This window comes from Prionailurus bengalensis, chromosome F2 (genome assembly GCF_016509475.1).
Source record: "Prionailurus bengalensis isolate Pbe53 chromosome F2, Fcat_Pben_1.1_paternal_pri, whole genome shotgun sequence".
NCBI classification, from domain to species: Eukaryota; Metazoa; Chordata; class Mammalia; order Carnivora; family Felidae; genus Prionailurus; species Prionailurus bengalensis.
Window position 1 is genome coordinate 17,665,760 of NC_057353.1, and position 19,483 is coordinate 17,685,242.

Here is a 19,483-nt window from a genome sequence, read left to right on the forward strand (position 1 = left end):
GCCTGAAATACCTAAAACTTATAAAAATAATTTTTTTTTTTGCTAATGGATATCAGAAATCAAGTGACAGTACCTTAATATTTAAGAAGGAACTACAAATTTTAAGAAACAAATGGAAGGCTGAACACTGCATGGATATCTAATACTTTAAAATTACTGTTAATTTTTAGATGTAATGGTATTGTGGTTATTTTTAAATAGACTGTGTGTCTTTCAGAGATATACACTGAAATAAATACAGATGAAATGATACCTGGGATTTACTTCCAAATGATCTGGGAGAGAGAGAAAGGATAAAAGTTGAGTAAGACTGGCCGTAAGTCGGTAACTGGAAGCTGGTTGATAGGCACATGCAGGATTCCCATACTAATCACTCTGTTAAGTTTGAAATGTTTAAAAGACAAAATGCCTATATACAGGGTTTTTCCATGTTGTAATAAGTATAGGCAGAATATATGCATATTCTTACGATAAAATTTATCTTAAGCTTTATATAGCTGTCAATCATGGGACAAATATAGACTTATTTTGCAAATGTCTAAAAGTCTAATTAGAATTATTACCAGAAACTGCATTTGTAAATTGTACACTACACCACATTAAATACTCCCATTTGGTGATGAGTTTCACTAAATAAGATTAAAATTTCAACTATTACTTACTGAATTCAAAAGAATGTAGTTAATGTGTACTATCTGTTACATGGAGCACATACCTGTGGACTATGAAGATCTGTGGTCAGCATGATAATTGAGTAAGCCAAAACATAAGCAGTATCTGCACTAGCAAAAAGGGTTTGTCTGAAAAAATAAATGCATCATGTTATAAACTTTTATTGTTTTACACTTGCATTTAAATAAATCTAACCCCCTTACTTTTCTCTTTCAGGATTTATGTTTTAGCTCATACTACAATTTTTTTCGCAAAAACATCCATCACTTCTAAATTGGAGACAATCTAAATTCTGAGAGCAGGAGACAATGAATCTCCTGATGTCCCCTAGCATAGTGATAGCTGGCAACCCATAAGTGCCTGAATTTGAATCTTGCTTACCCTTGGTTGCATTCTAGGTATCTCGCAGCAAATTTTTCCATCAATCGATCAATTTTCTGAGCTTCCCCTGGAAGACGGAATCCTTCCAGAAACATACGAAGAGCTGAAACAAAGTCCTTTCCTGAAAAGTCGTGTTGGTCCACATATGCATACATGACTTCTTTGTTAAATTTATCATTATCTCCCAGGAACTCACCCACTTGAGTCTAAAGAACAAAAGATTAAAAAAAGGATATCCTAATGAAATGCTACATTTGCCACAGAGACATTTAAAAAGTAGAAAAATCTGTAAGATTCACAGGTTTTGTCTACAGGGTTAACTATTTCAAACATGAAGCTAAAAAGTTAAACACACTAAATGTGTTTATTAAAAAAATGATATTCTTTTGAGTTTAGAAAATTAAAAAGCAAAAATAAGAATACCTAGGTTATTTTTTAAGTTTTATTATATACATAGGGCATTTTAAAGGGAAAACAGTATGGAGCATTATGTAATTAAGGAATTTTACAGATAAGGTTAGAATAAAAAAATGGTATCCTTACTGAGTCTAATCTTTCCTCTTGATGTAAGAATTGGGCTATATCTTCAGATGTAGTGCCAAGCATCCCTTGTTCTTGAAGGTACTGTATTCCTCTCTTTGGTTTCTTATTAAATCTAGATGATGTTAAAGTTAATAGAAACATTAGAAATAGGAAATCTTTTGCATTTCCCTGAAAAGATCTTAAACTACCAGTAAATTAATTTTCTAATACCACTAGAAAATAGTTTATTCAACATAATCAATACATAAATATACAGAAATTATTACATTATGCAGTTTTATTTTTCTTTCAAGATTCTCAAGCAAAAGACCATATTTATCAAAGATATGGACCAGTTCACAGACTATATGAGATAATGTCAATTTGAGTAAGGATATAAATACTAAAGGTCTCATGTTTTTAATATATATATTCACCTTGATGCTCAAGTAATCTTGGTTCATTCCACATACACCCAGTGATTAATTCTAAGTTTCCTGCTTTTAAAGTAAAGAACTTGATTTTGGTGACTGTTTTAACCATGATCTGACATCATTATTTCCTTTATGAAAAAATTCCTACATAACCAATGTTTTCAAAGGCAAGTCCAAACCGACTAGACTGATACACAAGATCTTTTTCAACATAGCTCCAGTTCATCTCAACCCCTCTCACCCATCTACTCCCAAATACCCTATTCTCAATTCCTAAGCATAATGCATTTCTGCAGTCTATTTCCTCTACATGACCTTTACCTGTTCCATTCATTTTCTGTGGAACTCTCGTTCATGCTTAGAGATCCAGTTCAAATGTCACCTCCTTGTTTCCATGTCATTTACTCTACTTTTATTGCACCACTAGTTACTTTGGTCCCTCATCACCTGTCACCAGGGTACTACAATAGTTCTTAAACGGTCTTGCTAGCTTTGGTTCTGCTCTCATTCTAACCCATCTTTCAGGCTACTGGCAAAGACATCGTTCCAAAACAGAAATCTGATGCTGCAGCTACTATGACTAAAACCCTTCATACATAGTAAGCTAAAGCCAAGAACAAGACAAAAACTTGTTTCCATGGAAAATAAGGCCTTCTGTAATCTGGATCCAGCTCAATGCTCTCATTTCATTTTCTGTGACTGCCACCCCAACCCTGCCTCTGCTAACCTGAACAGTAATCCTCAAATGTCCCTTTCCTCCGTGCTGCTGCACATGCCATTCTCTTTGTCTGAAATGTCCTCACCTGTTCTAATGACTCCTGTCAAGTCCTAATTCATACCATAAATTAAAATCAAACATTTTTCACTGAGATAAGCACAACCTCTGCCCTCTAGAAGCTCTCTCCCTAATAAAAAAAAAACATGATTTTTAAAAATTGTAAAAGTGCAACAACTAATGTATTCACAAGGTAAGATAGCACAGAAGAGAAATAACTAACAAAGATGGTTGTGATATATTTCCCGGGGAGGGGACTGTGAAACTGGGGTTTGAAGAATGATTACACAGTTCATAAAGAGTAAGAAAAAAACATCCTAGAGAGGAAGGAGTCATATTAATACATGGAAGCATAAAACAGCATGACGTCAGAATAAACAGCTCTGCATTGTTGGAAGGCTGAAATGAGATAAAGAAGTGGCAGGTGATGAAGCTTAGAGTCCAGCAGATCCATATCATGAAGGGTATTATATCCAATTATAAGAAACTGTGACTTTATTCTCTAAAAGCAGAAGTGGGGAGAAATAGAAGCTTACTTTTATTCAAGAGAGATCACTCTAGCTAAGTGTGAGAAAAGACTAGAGAATAAATAAGACCAAAGAAAGGTAGGCCAATTAAAAGACTGCACTAGTCAAGGCAAGAAATGGTGATGGTTTGACTTGAGAGAACAATTGTGGGAGATGGAGAGAAGAGATAAATAGCACAGATACTTAGGAAGTAGAATCAACAGAATTTAATGACAGAGTAGATCCAAGGGGAAAATCTAAGTAACTCCCAGAATTCTAGCTTACAAATTTAGTAGCCTGCTGGGGTTACTAGCCTAAATAAGAAATACAGAAAGAGTAGTTTTCTGTTTGTCTTTTAGACAATCCAATCTACCAATGTATTTTTTGGTAGATGTATTAGGGAATTGATTATGGAGAGAACGGAGACTGATAAATTCGGTGATGGACAATGCTGAGTGTGAGAAGCTAAGCAGTATCCAACAGAGTTGTCCGACAGGTAATTACAGACATGATTCTGGACTTCCGTAGAGGTATTTATGTTAAAAGTAACAGTTGGGAGCGGTGACACGCTAGCACATACAAAGTGAGTCATGAAAAAGAGCATGATCACCTAGGAGAAATTACAAAGTAAGAAAAGAGCTGAGGGACAGAACACTGGAAATGCTAAGCTGTATTCAGGAGATAAACAGGCCGCAACAAGACTGAGATGACAAGGGTCAGAATGGTAGGAGGAACAGGAAAGAGTGGTGCCACAAACAGTCATGGAAGAGTGTAATGGGAGCACAGTGACATGAAAGCATTCTCATAAAAGTATGAAGCAGAGATCAAGTCCAGGGGCTGAAAGCAGTAGAGACTAAGGAGACCACTCTCAAGTCCTGTCACGACTCCCTCTCACTCCCAAGTACCACAAACAGAGCTACCATACCTTGGCAGCACTTTGTCTACTATTATAGACTGGACAGAGTACTATTAAAAAAAAACAAAACTATTTTGCTCATATTATATACACTGTAATCTTAAATACAAGACCCAGTGCCTTCATGGTTCTTGGCACACAGTCCCAAACACCAAATGTATGTTTGCAGAGTAACCAGAATTTCAATATGAATGTCTAATTATACATATTAGACCTTGAGTCCCTCAGAAGCCATGTCTGTTTCATTCATCAAGTTTCCCTAGGACCTTGCATAATGTCAGGAACAGATGGGACTTTGATAAATATTGACTGAAAAACTGGAATGAGTGAAGTATTAGTGGCTATTTCCTGAGGCAATTTTGCAAGATTTTATAATTTTATCACCAAAACATGTGCATGCATTTTGTCAACTTTTTTATATTAATGATTAAAAAAATGGAAACTTGAACATTCACCAAAAGGCACTGCTCAAGAGTTAGGAAGAAATGCTTTCCAGTAGAAGGAGCAAACCATGTAAATGTACACGGGAATTTTTAACAGTTTATAAGTAGCTAGATTCATGGAGAAATGCCAGCAACTTCATTTCCTCACAGCTTCTCTTTGAAAGAGATGGGCAATTACAGGGATAAAAGCAGCATGGTACTACTTAGACAGGAAACAGTCCAGGAGCAGGCTTATGCCATAAAGCTTAGTGGGAAAACAGAGTTCCCAAGATCTGGGTCTGGTAGAGTAGCCAGGTTGGAAATGGAAGTTATCACCTAATCAACATATAAAAATGACATTGATAACAAGGGATCAATAACAAGAGTAGCACATTTGTAGGGGTGCCGGGGTGGCTCAGTCAGTTTAGGGCCCAACTCTTGATTTCGGCTCAGATTGTGATCTTGCTATTCATGGTACTGAGCCCTATGTCAGGCTCCATGCTGACAGCACGAAGTCTGCTTGAGATTCTCTCTGTCTCTCCCCCACTCATTCTCTCTTTCTCTCTCTCTCAAAAGAAATAAATTAAAAAAAAGAAAGCAAATTTGTAACTCAACTGGAGAAAATATAAAACCTATAAAGGAGAATGCTAGCTAGTTATTAGAAGTGTCATACTATAAATTTTTTGACCTGTCATCTGCTTAGGAAATATAATGGGGGATTTTATAATTGAGCTACTAATTGAACAATACAAAACTACACAGATGATACATTAATCAACAGCATATAATATACACTGCAAAATTAATTTAACGTGCACTATAAGGGTCTGTTGGGCTAGACGACAATAAACAAGGAGAGCTGAATAAGGAGCCACCAAAAGTCTTGGATGTAGGAGAACTATGCCCAGTTTTAGTCAATGAAAGGTGATAATGAGAAGGGAACAGAAATAATCTGAAGATGTAGACAAACCCAGGGAAAGGGTGATACTGTACTAGCAGAAGGATATTCAATAACATTTCTCCTTAAAATTGGACACTCACAAATCTATTCCTTGTTCTATTATTTCTTTTTGTTGCTTTAGCACTTCAAACTGTTCTGGATTATCAGTGCCAGACATCTGTGTACTGTAGCTGCCTATTCCTGATGATGATGTTGACTCCAGGGAATTTAAACTTCCGTATCTGTTTATTGTCTCAGGGTGTTTGATTTCATTCGTCTCTTGTTCTAAGGGTTTTTCCTGACCTGTAAGTAGAAAGACTGATACAGTAAATCATTCTTTCAAAGAAAAAAAATGTAAAAGGTTCAAAAAAAATTGTCAAGTAAGGCAAGATATTTTAATGCTTCTTAGATAATTATGCAATACAAACAAACTATTAGGTGCCATCCCAGACAATATACTTTGATACTAAAACACATTGCAATTAGTATTTGTGTAATTTGCACCATTAAAAGTTCTTTTTGTAGTTGCAGTGCTAAGTATCCACTGCGTTTCTGCTCTCAGCTCATGCCACAGAAGGAATAGTTTTCCCTCAAAGGACTGCTGACTGATGTAATACTAGGGTAGACCTGCAGCATGAGTTTTTCTCCTAGTAAGGGCAAATGCCAAACATAGGTGAACAAATCAATCTTAAAACATCTTGGCTTCTATAGGTTTCTTCTATAATTATCTTTTACTTAAGTTGCATAAATATTCTTCACTTTAATGTGGTATTTAAAGTATTTCAAGGAAGATTTAGAAAGAAAAAAGTTTGGACAACTAAGTTGGAAATACATAATTCTAAAGCTCATATTGAACTCATACAGAATGCTTCTTTATCAGCTAAATGAGCAAAGAGGTCGCGAAACTGGTCTAATGGCAACTGGAATTATCCTCTCGCAAGTATCATATACTTGAGATGACAAAGAATTATAACTCAAAATGCCACCTTACCAAGAGTTGTCTGAGAGTTGGGATTCACATACTGATCCTTACTCCATTCAACCATACACTTCAAAATCGACACTAAGCATTCTAAGCCTTTTTTCCTCAGGCTCAGTTCCTACGAAATAATTCATAAAAAGAATAAAACAAAAAGCTCTTTAAAGGAAAACACATAGCTCTTCCTTGGCCAAGTTTAAATTTGAAAGTGCTTTTAAAGTTCTTACCTGAACATTACTCATACCAAGTTCTTGACTGCCCCGTCCTTGAGCAATTTTTGATAGATCATTTACTAGTCTTTCAAATATATTTGCTGCATTTAAGTCGCAGTCATAGTTTACATAAATATCCACTACACTCTGAGCATCTGTAACAATATAATACATTACGTTTAACAAGAAGCATCTAGTATAGGAGTATAGTAAATATCTCTTAATAAGAAAAGATAATAAAGAAGGATAATTTCAAATACCTGCACAGATCCTTGTCAATGTCTGAATAACCATCCATTTGTGGTCAAATGAGCTGGTAGAAGTTTCCAAAATGTATAGGAAAATTTCTTTAAAGAACACCTGTGATTAGGGAAAAACTTCTGTTTAAAATAGTGTTTATAATTCATATATATGATCACTTTCTAAATATCCCAAAGCTATAGAGCAGAGATTATGACCCAGGCTCCTCTGGAGTTCAATTCCTTTTGAGTAGTCCTTGTAGTAGGAGCACTGCACTTCACAATATTTTGTTTGCTATCACACAGCCACTACAAAAGAAATCTGCAAAGATCTGGAGCTCCTCTGCATGATAATTTCATGAACACATTTATAAAACCAATGTAATTCATACTTCACTGTTTAATCCCCCAAAGAGTATAAATTATATTCTGTTCATCAGTTATGTTTTACAGACATCATAGTACCAGGTGTTTAATTTTCCTAGATTTAAATGTACCTAATGTTCTAATCCACACAATAAAAATAATCTCTTACACTATGGTATTTTTTATAATTACTCTTTTGGGGCGCCTGGGTGGCCCAGTCACCTGTTAAGCCTCCAACTCTTGATTTCAGCTCTGGTTACGATCTAACAGTTTGTGAGTTCCAACTCTTCCTCAGGCTCCACACAGACAGTGTAAAGCCTGCTTGGGATTCTCTGCCTCTCCCCCGCTTACACACACATCCACACTCTCTCTCTCAAAATAAGTAAACTTAAATTATAATTACTCTCATGGTGGAAATCTCTACTGTCTGTAAACAAATTATTTTTCAGTATTTTTTACCCCAAATAATGTCAAATACAATGAGTTAATCAACCTAATTAAACAAATTATGATTTAAGAGCTAAGAAAGAATTTTTAGATTCAAATTTATTTTGGAAAAATGACTGATTTAAGAGGGGATAACAAAACAAAATGAAACAAAACACCAGAAGTCACATATTAACCTTTGTGAAGGTTATGTGCTCCAGAAATTCATACTGATAACATGAGGTGACTAACATCTTCTCCCTCCTAATTGGGTGAGGTAGCCAATTAGGTACCCAAAGGTAGCTAAAGGTAGCTTCTGAGGTAGCCCAAAAGAAATGTGCTTTTCTTTCACAAAATCCAATACATTTCTATTACTTCCTTAATGTCATCACCATTTCCTGTAAGACCATAACTTTTTAAGAAGGAGGGACTGGGTCTTGCTGAGTACTGTGTCCACACTGCAAGGCATAAAGTAGGCAGCCAATAAATACTTACATAGAACATACAAAATGTATGTTAATTGACTATTTATGTTATCGGTAAAGCTTCCAGTCAACAGTAGGCTATTAGTAGGTAATTTTGGGGGTAGTCAGAAATTTAACGTGGATTTTTTGCTATGCAGGAGGTCAGTGTCACTAGCCCTGTTTCGTTCAAGGGTTAACTGTATACAGAATCCAAAAACAGAATACACATTCTTCTTAAATGCATGTGGAACACTCTCCAGGACAGATCACATGTCAAACCACAAAACAAGTCTCAAAAATTCAAGAAGAGTGAAATCATAGCAAACATCTTTTTCAACCACAAATGTTTAAAATTAGAAATTACAAGAAGAAAAATGGAAAAACTACGAATATGTGGAGATTAAACAACACATTACTGATCAACTGGGTCATAACTACCTAAAGAAAAAAGAAAAATACAACATCCCAAATTCTGTATGATGCAGCAAAAGTGGTTCTAAGAGGAGAATCACAGCAATACAAGCCTAAAGCCTACTTCAAGAAACCAGAGAAATCTCAATTAAACAGCTTAACTTTACACCTCAGGGAATTAGAAAAAGAAGAATACATGGAACCTAAACTCAGTAGAAGGAAGGAAATAGTAAAGATCAGAGTAAAAAATAATAAATATGGATTAAAAAGACAATAGAAAAGATCAATAAACAATTAGCTGATTCTTCGAAAAGATAAACAAATTGACAAACCTTCAGGTAGACTGACCAAGAAAAAAGAGACAGGGCTCAAATAAAATCAGAAATGAAACAGTAAGTTACAACTGATTTCACCGATATACAAAAGATCACAGAAGACTACTATGAACAATTATATACCAGCAAATGGGACAACTAGAAGAAATGGATAAATTCCTAGAAACACACAATCTTCCAAGACTGAATCAGGAAGAAATAGAAAATCTGAATAGACCAATTACTAGAAAGGAGACTGAATCAGTAATCAGTCCCTTCAATCACTGGTGTTGGGCAAACTGGACAGCTGTATGTGAAATGATGAAACTGAACCACTATCTTACATCATATGCAAAATTAACTTAAAATGATTAAAGACTTAAAGGTAAGACCTTTAACCATAAAACTCCTAGAAGAAAACATAGGTGGTAAGCTTCTTGACATCAATCTTGGTGATGTCTTTTTGGATCTGATTCTAAAGGCAAGGGAAACAAAAGCATTAAACAAATCAAATGGGACTATATCAAACTAAACAGCTTCTGCACAGTGAAGAAACCACTATTACTGAATGGAAGAAGACATTTGCAAACCATATATTTAATAAGGGGTTAATATCTAACATATATAAAGAGCTTACACAACTCAATAGCAAAACAAAACAAAACAAAACAAAAACCCAACCAATTAAAAACTGGGCAGAGGATAAAAACAGACATTTTTCCAAAGGAGACATACAGATGGCCAACAGGCACATTGAAAAGATGCTCAATCAGGGAAATGCAGGGGCGCCTGGGTGGTTCAGTAGGTTAAGCGTCCGACTTCAGCTCAGGTCATGATCTCACAGTTAGTGAGTTCGAGCTGCGGATCAGGCTCTGTGTTGACAACTCAGAGCCTGAAGCCTGCTTCGGATTCTGTGTCTCCCTCTCTCTCTGCCCCTTTCCCACTCATGCTTTGTCTCTCTTCCTCTCTCAAAAATAAGCAAACATTAAATATATATAAATACATACATACACATACATATTCATATAAATATATAAATGTATGTATATACCTGGGAAATGCAAATCAAAACCACAACAAGAAACCACCTTAAACCTATCAGAACATCTATTATCCAAAAGATAAGAAATAACAAGTGTTGGCAAGGATGTAGAGAAAAGGGAACTCTTGTACAGTTTACAATGTAGCACAGCTACTATTGAAAACAGTATGGAGGTTCTTCAAAAGATTAAAAGTAGAGCTACAATATAATCCATCAATTCCACTAATGGATATCTCTACAAAGAAATGAAAACACTAATTTGAAAAGATAGATGATCCCTATGTTTACTGCAGCGTTATTTACAATAGACAAGATACAGGAACAATCTCCAAGTCTACTGGTAGATGAATGGATAAGGAAGATAGGCTATTTATGTACAATGGAACACTACTCATATAAAACAAATCTCGTTATCTGCAACAACATGGATGAATCTTGTGGGTATTATGCTAAATGAAATAAGACAGAGAAAGACAAATACTGCATGATTTCACTTACATGTGGAGTCCAAAAAACAAAAAAACAAACAAAAGGAAACAAAGCTCCTGACTCCTAAAGAAAACAGACTAGTGGCTGACAGAGGGATGAAGATGTGGAGGTGCAAAACAGGTCCAGGGCATTAAAAGAGGTATAAATTTTCAGTTATAAAATAAGTCTTGGGGATGTAATACCAAGTATGGGGAATATAGTTATAATTTTGTATTAACTTTGTAAGGTAATAGATGGTAACTAGATTTATTACAGTGACCATCCTGCAATGTACACAAATGCTGAATCACTATGTTGTACACCTGATACTAATATTGTCAATTATATTCAACAAACAAATACATAAAAAAAAGTTTGGAACTCTCCAATTTATGGAATAAATAAAACCACTAGATTGGGAGAAAGAGGAAAATGAAAACTTTAGCTACTCTCTATGGATTATCAAACTGTACTAATAAGCAACAGCCTTCAATTGTATTTAAGACACCATGCTTATCAACAGGGGCTCTAGAAAAACCAAATTAAAAAAAAAAAAGATTTAAAGAGCACCTATAACGTAACGTGTGTAGAATAACAATACTATCATAAACACTTTGTCTGCAAATAGATATTTTCTTGAAAAGTTGTGCATAAACTATTTTCTGATTTTCTGATATAAACATGTAAGTTAATGTCCATAGAAAAATCACTTTACAGAAAGTCTGAAGTGTATATTCTCATAAAATGAATATTCACGTAATAACAATTTCAACACTGCTTTGCAAATTTAGGTTTTCATATGTTGGCTTTGTTTTCTCCAACTAGAATACAGCTTATCAAGCATTTGAACATGCTTAGTATTTTCAAGAATAGATTTACGTTTATCTTGTCTGATCCTCAATCTCCCCATAAGGGACAATAGAGAGTAAAATACATGTAATCTCTTTAAATATACAGAACAGTATTAAAACAATTTTGTAATGAGAATCTACCATCTGAGGAGAAAGGAAATTTTTACTAGTAGTATTTCCTTTTAAATTTGTGCTTCCAAAAATTTTATATATTGAATAAATCTGCATTTAATTTGCATTTAATCTACAAAAATAGCAATCCCAATTTAAATGATTTTTGTGATACCTGGTTCCCTATGAATTTATATTTCACAGTCTACTAAACAGTACTTTAAAAAGTTGCATTCAAAAATCTCTAAGTAAATGAATACAGTCTTTCAAAATAATCTAATGGCAATCCAAATGCTTCATCATCAAATGAAAGACTTTTGGGTTAGTATGGAAGCAAAAGTTCCAAAAGTTGGGTTTTTTTTAATCTTCATTTGTAGTTCCTGAAGATAATGGGGAAAAAACTATCAAAAAATAGCAACTACTCCTACCTAGTTAAATGCCTTCTGTTATTTTAACAGATATAAGACAAACTAAAATTTGGCAATATATATGTACCAGAAATTATTTCCTGTCCAAAATTTGGTCCCAATATAAAAACTTTTCACTTAAAATATCAAGGCTTTATTCGGTCTTATTCCCATAATATCCTATGTGAATTTTAATAGATACTGTAGATTAGTAATAAAGTGTGATTGTTTTAACCATCTCAAATCTCTGGGAAAATGATAATGTATCTGTTCTGTGAGCTAATAAATTATCAATCTTTAGTTAGGATTAAATATAAAATTTATAAGAATTATAAATAAGTAAAAGGTATTGGGGGATACAGGCTTCTAGTTATGGAATAGATAAATCATGGTAATGAAAAGTATAGTCAGTGGCATTTTAATAGCATTGTATGGTGACAGATGCCAGCTACACTTGTGGTGAGCAGAGCATAATGTACAGAGTTGTCAGATCACTATGTCGTACACCTGAAACAAATGTAACATTGTGTGCCAACTATACTTCAGTTTTAAAAAATTGTAACAATTAAAATGCAACCTGCCTATCAAACACATAGTTGAAAGCTAACTAGCATAAAAGCGAGGGTTTCTAAAATGTATAATGTCCCAACCAAGACAATATAATAACAACTGGTAAATGGAAACAAGCACCAATTAAGTCCAGTAAAACATAAATACCATTTTTAAATATTCAATTATTTGAAAGTGAAAACAAAAGATCACGAACTGATACACCTGCATTATATGTGCAGCCATGGCTGGAAAACTCCCTACTTTATTAGTTCTACCAAGTCTCTGGAAATATTTTAGCACCACATGACCATTAAGACCCGGGGATAAAACTTCAGAAATAAAATATACACATTAGAAAAATAATACAAAGCAAAAATTAAAATGTCAAATTCCTAAAATATAACCTTAAAAATATAATCCTTACTAATAATAGCCTCTTTAAAGTACCCAAGACTTCGATGGCTTAAAACCATATATATAAAGTATATTTTGCAACTTTCTTTTAAGATAACCAAATTTATTATTACATGCCATATACACAATGGCAAAATTATTGTGAGGGCCAAATTAACTCAAGACAACTAGAATTACTCAACCAGTATAAATTCCTTGAAGGCAGGAGCTGTGTCTTAATTTGATTTTGTATTCTCAGTGTTTACCCAGTGCTTAGTATTTCATAAGTACATGTTAGTTAAATGGGTAAATGGAAAAAAAAGCAGCATAGCTGACTCTTGAACAATGTGAAGGTCAAGGGCACTGATCACCACATACTTGAAATCCACAGAGAACTTTAACTCCCAAAAACTTAACTACTAATACCCTACTGTTGACTAGAAGCCTTACAACAACATAAACATTCAACTAACACATATTTTGTATTATATATGTATTATATACTGTATTCTTATAATCAAGTAAACTAGTGAAAAGAGAATGTTACTAAGAAAATCGTAAAGAGGTGGGGCGCCTGGTTGGCTCAGTCGGTTAAGCTTCCAACCTTGGCTATTGGCACAGAGCCTGCTTTGGATCCTCTGTTCCCCTTTCTCTGTCCTTCCCTCACTCGTTCTCTCCCTCTCAATAAATACATAAACTTAAAACAAAGAAAAAAGAAAATAATAAGGGGGGGGTGCCTGGGTGGCTCAGTGGAGTAGGCATCCGACTCTTGATCTTGGCTCAGGTCACGATCTTGCAGTTCATGAGTTTAACTCCTGCACTCAGCTATGCAGTGTCAATATGGAGCCTGCTTGGGATTCTCTCTGAACATCCCTGGCTCGCTCGCTCACTCGCTCCCTCTCTCTTTTTCTCTCTCTCTCAAGACAGAAAAGACAGAAAGAAAGGAAAGATAGGGAAGGAAGAATGAGGGAAGGAGGGAATCATAAGGAAGAGAAAATACATTTACACTACTGTACCTGCACTTAGTGAAAAAAATTCACATGTAACTGGGCCTACTTAGTTCAAAGCACTACTGTTTAAGGGTTAACTGTTCACAACAATACACTAATATTATTTTACATTCTGAAAAACCTTCCAGGGTATTAATAATCTGATTTAACATTAAACAAATGAAATACCCAACAATGCCTAAATGCAGAACATACCTCAATTTGCATCTTCAGATGTGTCTTGAAGTTTGACAACAAAGTAAGAAATATGGAAAGAGAAAGCTCAAAAACCTCTGGAACAGATGAGACTCCATTTTTTGAGAGTGCGACACAGAGATACTGCTTAATAGCATTAATAAACATTTCATTTGTCCTGAAAACAGGTCCTGCATTCTGCAGAATGGATAGAAGTAACTGCAATGAAAGAATCTTGGATCGCAACTCATGAGACCTAAAATGTAAAAGAGAGGGCAAAGTATATGGACAAATTTAGTGTCATGGTATTAAAAGCTGTTCCAAAGATATTTCCTGGTACCACATAATTTCACCAAATTTTAAATAGAGAGGAACAGAAAAGTCTACAATGTAAACAAAGTACAGTATATGAATAATACGAATACTTCGCCATTAGTAATGGGTTAGTTCCACTTATGTTCTCAAGAAGCACATAATTTCATAAACTTTTTAAATGGAAAACAATCATCCACACATATTTAAAATCAACACACTGTTCCACGAGACAAGAAAAATAAAGATTTATTCCTTCTTCCTTTCTTTCACAAGTGTATTTCACTTTTTAGAAAATACCACGAACTCTTCTCAGATTAAGTACCATATTTAGTATATAATAGTTCCATAGTATATAATAGTTTCGTATATAATGTGCTTTTTTCCTAGGCATGCTACTCAAAAATCCTAAAAAAGTTTTGGTTATATGACCAAGTTACAGGACTACTTCAAGGTTACTTTTTCAATAACCACTTAAGTTGTTTTCTTTTTTGAAATACAAAGAGGCTTTCAGAACATTTATCTCTTAAAGTTTACCCATTTATTCTAAATATTTTAAATAATTAAAAGCAAAAAACTACCCTTTCAGCTTAAATTTTCACTTTTTTCTCTGATCAATACACCATGCCATATTCTACTCAGTATCTAGCATTATAATTATCAGATTTCACAAATATAATTTTTCTCCCATTAAAGCAGGCATCTTAAGTCCAACAGACCAGGAAGATTGGATCCCAGGCAACTTTTCAAATGCAGAACACACTTAAACGTTCTAGCAGCTAATTCTTTTTATTCCAAATGCTATTAGCAGTCGCATTCACACCACAGACAGTAAACTTAATTGTTCCTGATTTCTACTTTAAAAATTTTATAGTTTTTAAGTGCCAAGTAATTCAAGGACCTAAGAAACTCTAACAAGGAATATTTAATTTCATGTAAGTGGGAATCACACAAATATTACCATTTTTGAAATAAAACTGGAACCAATAATATCATGGCTCATTATTACATATCAACTTTCCAAGATGGCTATGCCTCTGAATCTATATATGTGCAGCAAATATAGTATAACACACACACACACGCACACACACACACACAAACCTTAAATAAATCAAGTTAGAAACAGTGAGAAGATTTTAAATAGCTACAGGAAAACATGAAATGGGTGAAGTATCTCCCCTTCATGTTGAAGCCTTCCAAGGCTTTTATGTTATGGCTACTTCCTAGTCTAGCTAATTTACCATCTTTTTTGCTCAATTCCAATAGTTATTAAAACCTGCAGCCTACTATTCTCTAACACATGAGTTTTTGTTGTAAGTTATTTTTGTATCCCCAGCTCTAACAAAATGCCTTGTACCTAGCACGTGCTCAATGTAACTCATGGATTTATTCATGTACTCATCTAAACATTTATTAACTACTTACTATCTATAAGGCATTAATTAATGAAGAAATGATCAAATGATTGTCTTATGACACAATAAAGTACACTTTTATAGGCAAAAGATGCTAGAAATTTCAGGTCTGCAGATTTTAATGGGGTAGTTTCAAACTATGAATCAAGCTTAACAAACATTTCCTGGATCATCATCTTAGCAACATCACAAAGTATCAAGAGAAGCAAAGACAAAAAAACAAAACAAAACAAAAACATAACTACAAAAAGCCATTAATTTTAGAAAAAAATCATTCAAGAGAGAAAACCATATATTCTTTAGAAAAGAAGAGTTTAGAAAATTTAATTTCTTCAGTATTCAATTCCAATGTTTAATGTCTCTGATGATCAAGGTCTTTTCTATGTTCAAAATTTCCTAATATTTGGTTTAAACCCACAGAGTAGAAGGATAATTTACATTATTCCTTATAAGAATCCTTTGTAATATTAAAGATTTCAGATCTCCAAAACTATATTCTTTTTATAGAGCTAAATGAATGCCCTTCCCCCAAAGTACTCCTCAAAATTCATCTATTTTCTTTTGTGTTCTTTTCATTTTGGGCACTTTAAAGAATTCTCCCTTTTCTGTTTATAGTTTTTCAAATCACACTTTTTTACATCTGACTTGGAAAACTAATCATCTGAGACTTTTAAGATTAATAACATTTTCAAATCAAGGCAAAGATGGCCTTCAACAATAACACCAAATTCTTAAGTTACTACCTCCTTAAAGTCTTTAACAATTCAGAATGAGATGGTTATTTTTCTTTTCATAGTGAGAATAAAAAATTGAAAAAATTTTGAATACATATTTGTAACATACATAGGGTATAATCAAATTTACATTGCAATCTGAACAACTTTAATCCTTTTTCTGTAGAGTTTGTATTTTCAAAATAAAGAAAAATCGGTAAGTTATATCTCTGACTCCCAGGATTTGGGCCTAAAATGATTTTAGAACTTTTGGCTTTGGGGCTTAAAAGATGTTTCTCACTGAATCAGTACAATGTGACAAAATAAAACTATAGAAAATATAACAAATGTAACTGCTTCTAGTCTTTCTTCTCAGCTGACATTTAGAAACTGAAATGCTCTACAGTTTTAAAAAATGAAGTAGCATTGCTTACATTTCTCCACTATTTCAATATTCTTTTCTCAAAGTCACTGAGGCCTTCTTTAAGATTTCTTTCTCCAGAAAGTTCTCCTAAAATTGTCATGCTATATTACATCATGCTGTAACATTAAGAGTGTCCAAACCCAGTCTTAAGCAAGAATCAGTTACATTTGACTCACAAGAAATGAAAGATATTTGACAACTTATGACTTACAAATGGCACTTTCCTATGGCTTAAACTTACACATTCGACAGGAACCAGACAAGTGACTCCTATCTCTAAGTATTCCCTGCTCCCCACAGAGAAAGGTATCATGGCATTTTTCAGACCTTAATGAATACATAATACCTTTCATTATGAATTTTAAAATTTATTTCTCTTAGTTTTATTAACTTTCAACTGGTAGCTTCCAGAAACCTAGCATGAGGCTACATATAACAGGGCTATTTTAACTCCAAAGTTATTTATAATATTGAAATAAGAATTCTTTCAATCATTCAATATTTATTGAGCACCTATTATGTACCAAGCACAATCCCCTAATGTTGCTGGTATACTTTGGGAAATAGTATAAGTTATCTAGCAATTTTGGAACTATTTTTCAAGTACATTTTTTAAAAGGCAAAATAATCCTGGGGCGCCTGGGTGGCTCCGTCGGTTGAGTGTCCGACTTCGGCTCAGGTCATGATCTCACGGTCTATGAGTTCAAGCCCTGTGTCGGGCTCTGTGCTGACAGCTCGGAGCCTGGAGCCCGCTTCAGATTCTGTCTCCATCTCTCTCTGCCCCTTCCCCACTTGCTCATGCTTGCTCTCTCTCAAAAATAAATAAACATTAAAAAAAATTTTTAAGAAAGGCAAAATAATCCTAAAATACATTTTTCAGGGTTCTACAGGACAAAAAGAACATAAGAAAATCCAAAGACTATCTTACAGCAAGTAAGTTTTCAAGATTAAATACTGTATGTGTCAAGCAGAATAGCCAATGACTTACTTTGGATCTGGGGGTCCATCTGACAGTGGTTTCATGGACAGTTTACACAATGACCTGAATACTAGAAAGGCATCCTTTTGTAAAATGTGGGAAAACTTAGCACCAGGTGAAGGTCCTGAAGAATTTCCAGATTCCTAAACAAGTTAATATACCATGTAAATAGAGACATTTGACAGTGTAAAATCATTTCAGCCTTCTATGTATTCTATTCAGTTCAGTAATACAAGAGGTTCTATTGGAAAAAAAAACCTGATGAAGAATTTGCCACATTGCTTCTCTTTAATCTGACATACCACCCTAGCTCCCCAACAATAAATACCTTAAAAAAATAAATTATTTAAAAATATTCTCTCTTTGCTACCAAAAACTCTTCAAAATTTATCCATTTCATACCATTACTAACAAAATCTAGCACATCATGCCCTGACAAGACACCTCATCCATTGCCTAAACCATGCTTTTTACTACCTGTCATTTGGTGTTTTCTGTTTTTGTCCTTTTTTTAGCTATTCTGCACAGATAGACATAAGACAGCAGAAATTGTCAAGGCAATGTTTAAAACTTATTAACTGATGAAGGTCAACAAGGCCAAGAAAGTTAAACCCTATATACGGGTCAATGATACAGGGTAGGACTTCCTTATCTAAATGGATAAGAAGGGGCGCCTGGGTGGCTCAGTTGGTTAAGTGTCGACTTCGGCTCAGGTCATGATCTCACAGTTTATGGGTTCGAGCCTTGCGTTGGGCTCTGTGCTGACAGGTCACAGCCTGGAGCCTGCTTCAGATTCTGTGTTTCCCTCTCGCTCTGCTCCTCCCAACTCATGCTCTCTCTCTCTCTCTCTCTCAAAAGTAAATAAACATTAAAAAAAATTAAAAGGATAAGAATAAAAACACACTAAATATAGGGTAGGGGGGATCAGGAGAACCTTATTACTACCATAGTTCAGATTTCATTTAGCCCTGAATGAAAGATGAAGTTCCCTAGATTTCTAAAAGTTCTTCCTCATCCAGTGATACTAGAATTGTCCTACAAATATATGATAAAAATGTTCTTTTTAAATGTAATTTCAATGGGGTGTACAAAGAGAAGATGTGAACACCTATGAAACACAGCTTAGAGTTGGAAATTTAGCTATCAATATATTTAGGGAATAAGCTGCTTTGATTTGTATCAGTGAGAAAAAACTAAGTCTTTATTTCCCCAAACTGTAATCAGCAAGCATTATCAACTGGATACATTCACCACAAAGTGCTGGTAGCCTATAAATGTGTAAGATTAACAGGACATCTGCTCCCCCCATTTATACCTGAGTATCATTGGAAGAGACAGACAATCTGTCATCAGGTAAAGATGGTGTATATGCAACAGAAATTGGTGTTCCTGGAATTCCATTTGCTTGGATATTTTCACTGTCGCTACCATCCTCTATAGTTCCAATGTTGCCATCTGCACTTGCATTTATAGTCGTCCTTTCTCCCATATCTAAAATGGTAAGAATAAAAAAACATGCAAATATATGTGACTTAAGTATACTGAAAAGGCACAAAGAGTATTTAAAACGCAACAATAGCAGGAAAGCAATGTGAAATAGTATGAATTGGCACCATTTAAAGGTTAGTATACTTAGTAGTAAGTATGTAT

The 19,483-nt window shown here is 34.3% G+C and overlaps 1 protein-coding gene across 4 annotated transcripts in view; it reads right to left on the reverse strand.

The window, feature by feature from the left end:
* The window catches only part of ARFGEF1 (ADP ribosylation factor guanine nucleotide exchange factor 1), a 149,627-nt gene that overhangs the window by 51,822 nt on the left and 78,322 nt on the right, over positions 1-19,483 (reverse strand). For all 4 annotated transcript variants that reach the window (XM_043602221.1, XM_043602222.1, XM_043602224.1 and 1 more), the window contains 10 exons: positions 19,149-19,324; positions 17,843-17,976; positions 14,009-14,243; positions 7,020-7,119; positions 6,775-6,914; positions 6,560-6,668; positions 5,670-5,871; positions 1,597-1,708; positions 1,054-1,259; positions 716-800 (listed from right to left, as the gene is read on the reverse strand). In XM_043602221.1, the coding sequence (XP_043458156.1) occupies positions 716-800; positions 1,054-1,259; positions 1,597-1,708; positions 5,670-5,871; positions 6,560-6,668; positions 6,775-6,914; positions 7,020-7,119; positions 14,009-14,243; positions 17,843-17,976; positions 19,149-19,324 (1,499 nt within the window). The remainder of the gene's footprint in view (positions 1-715; positions 801-1,053; positions 1,260-1,596; positions 1,709-5,669; positions 5,872-6,559; positions 6,669-6,774; positions 6,915-7,019; positions 7,120-14,008; positions 14,244-17,842; positions 17,977-19,148; positions 19,325-19,483) is intronic.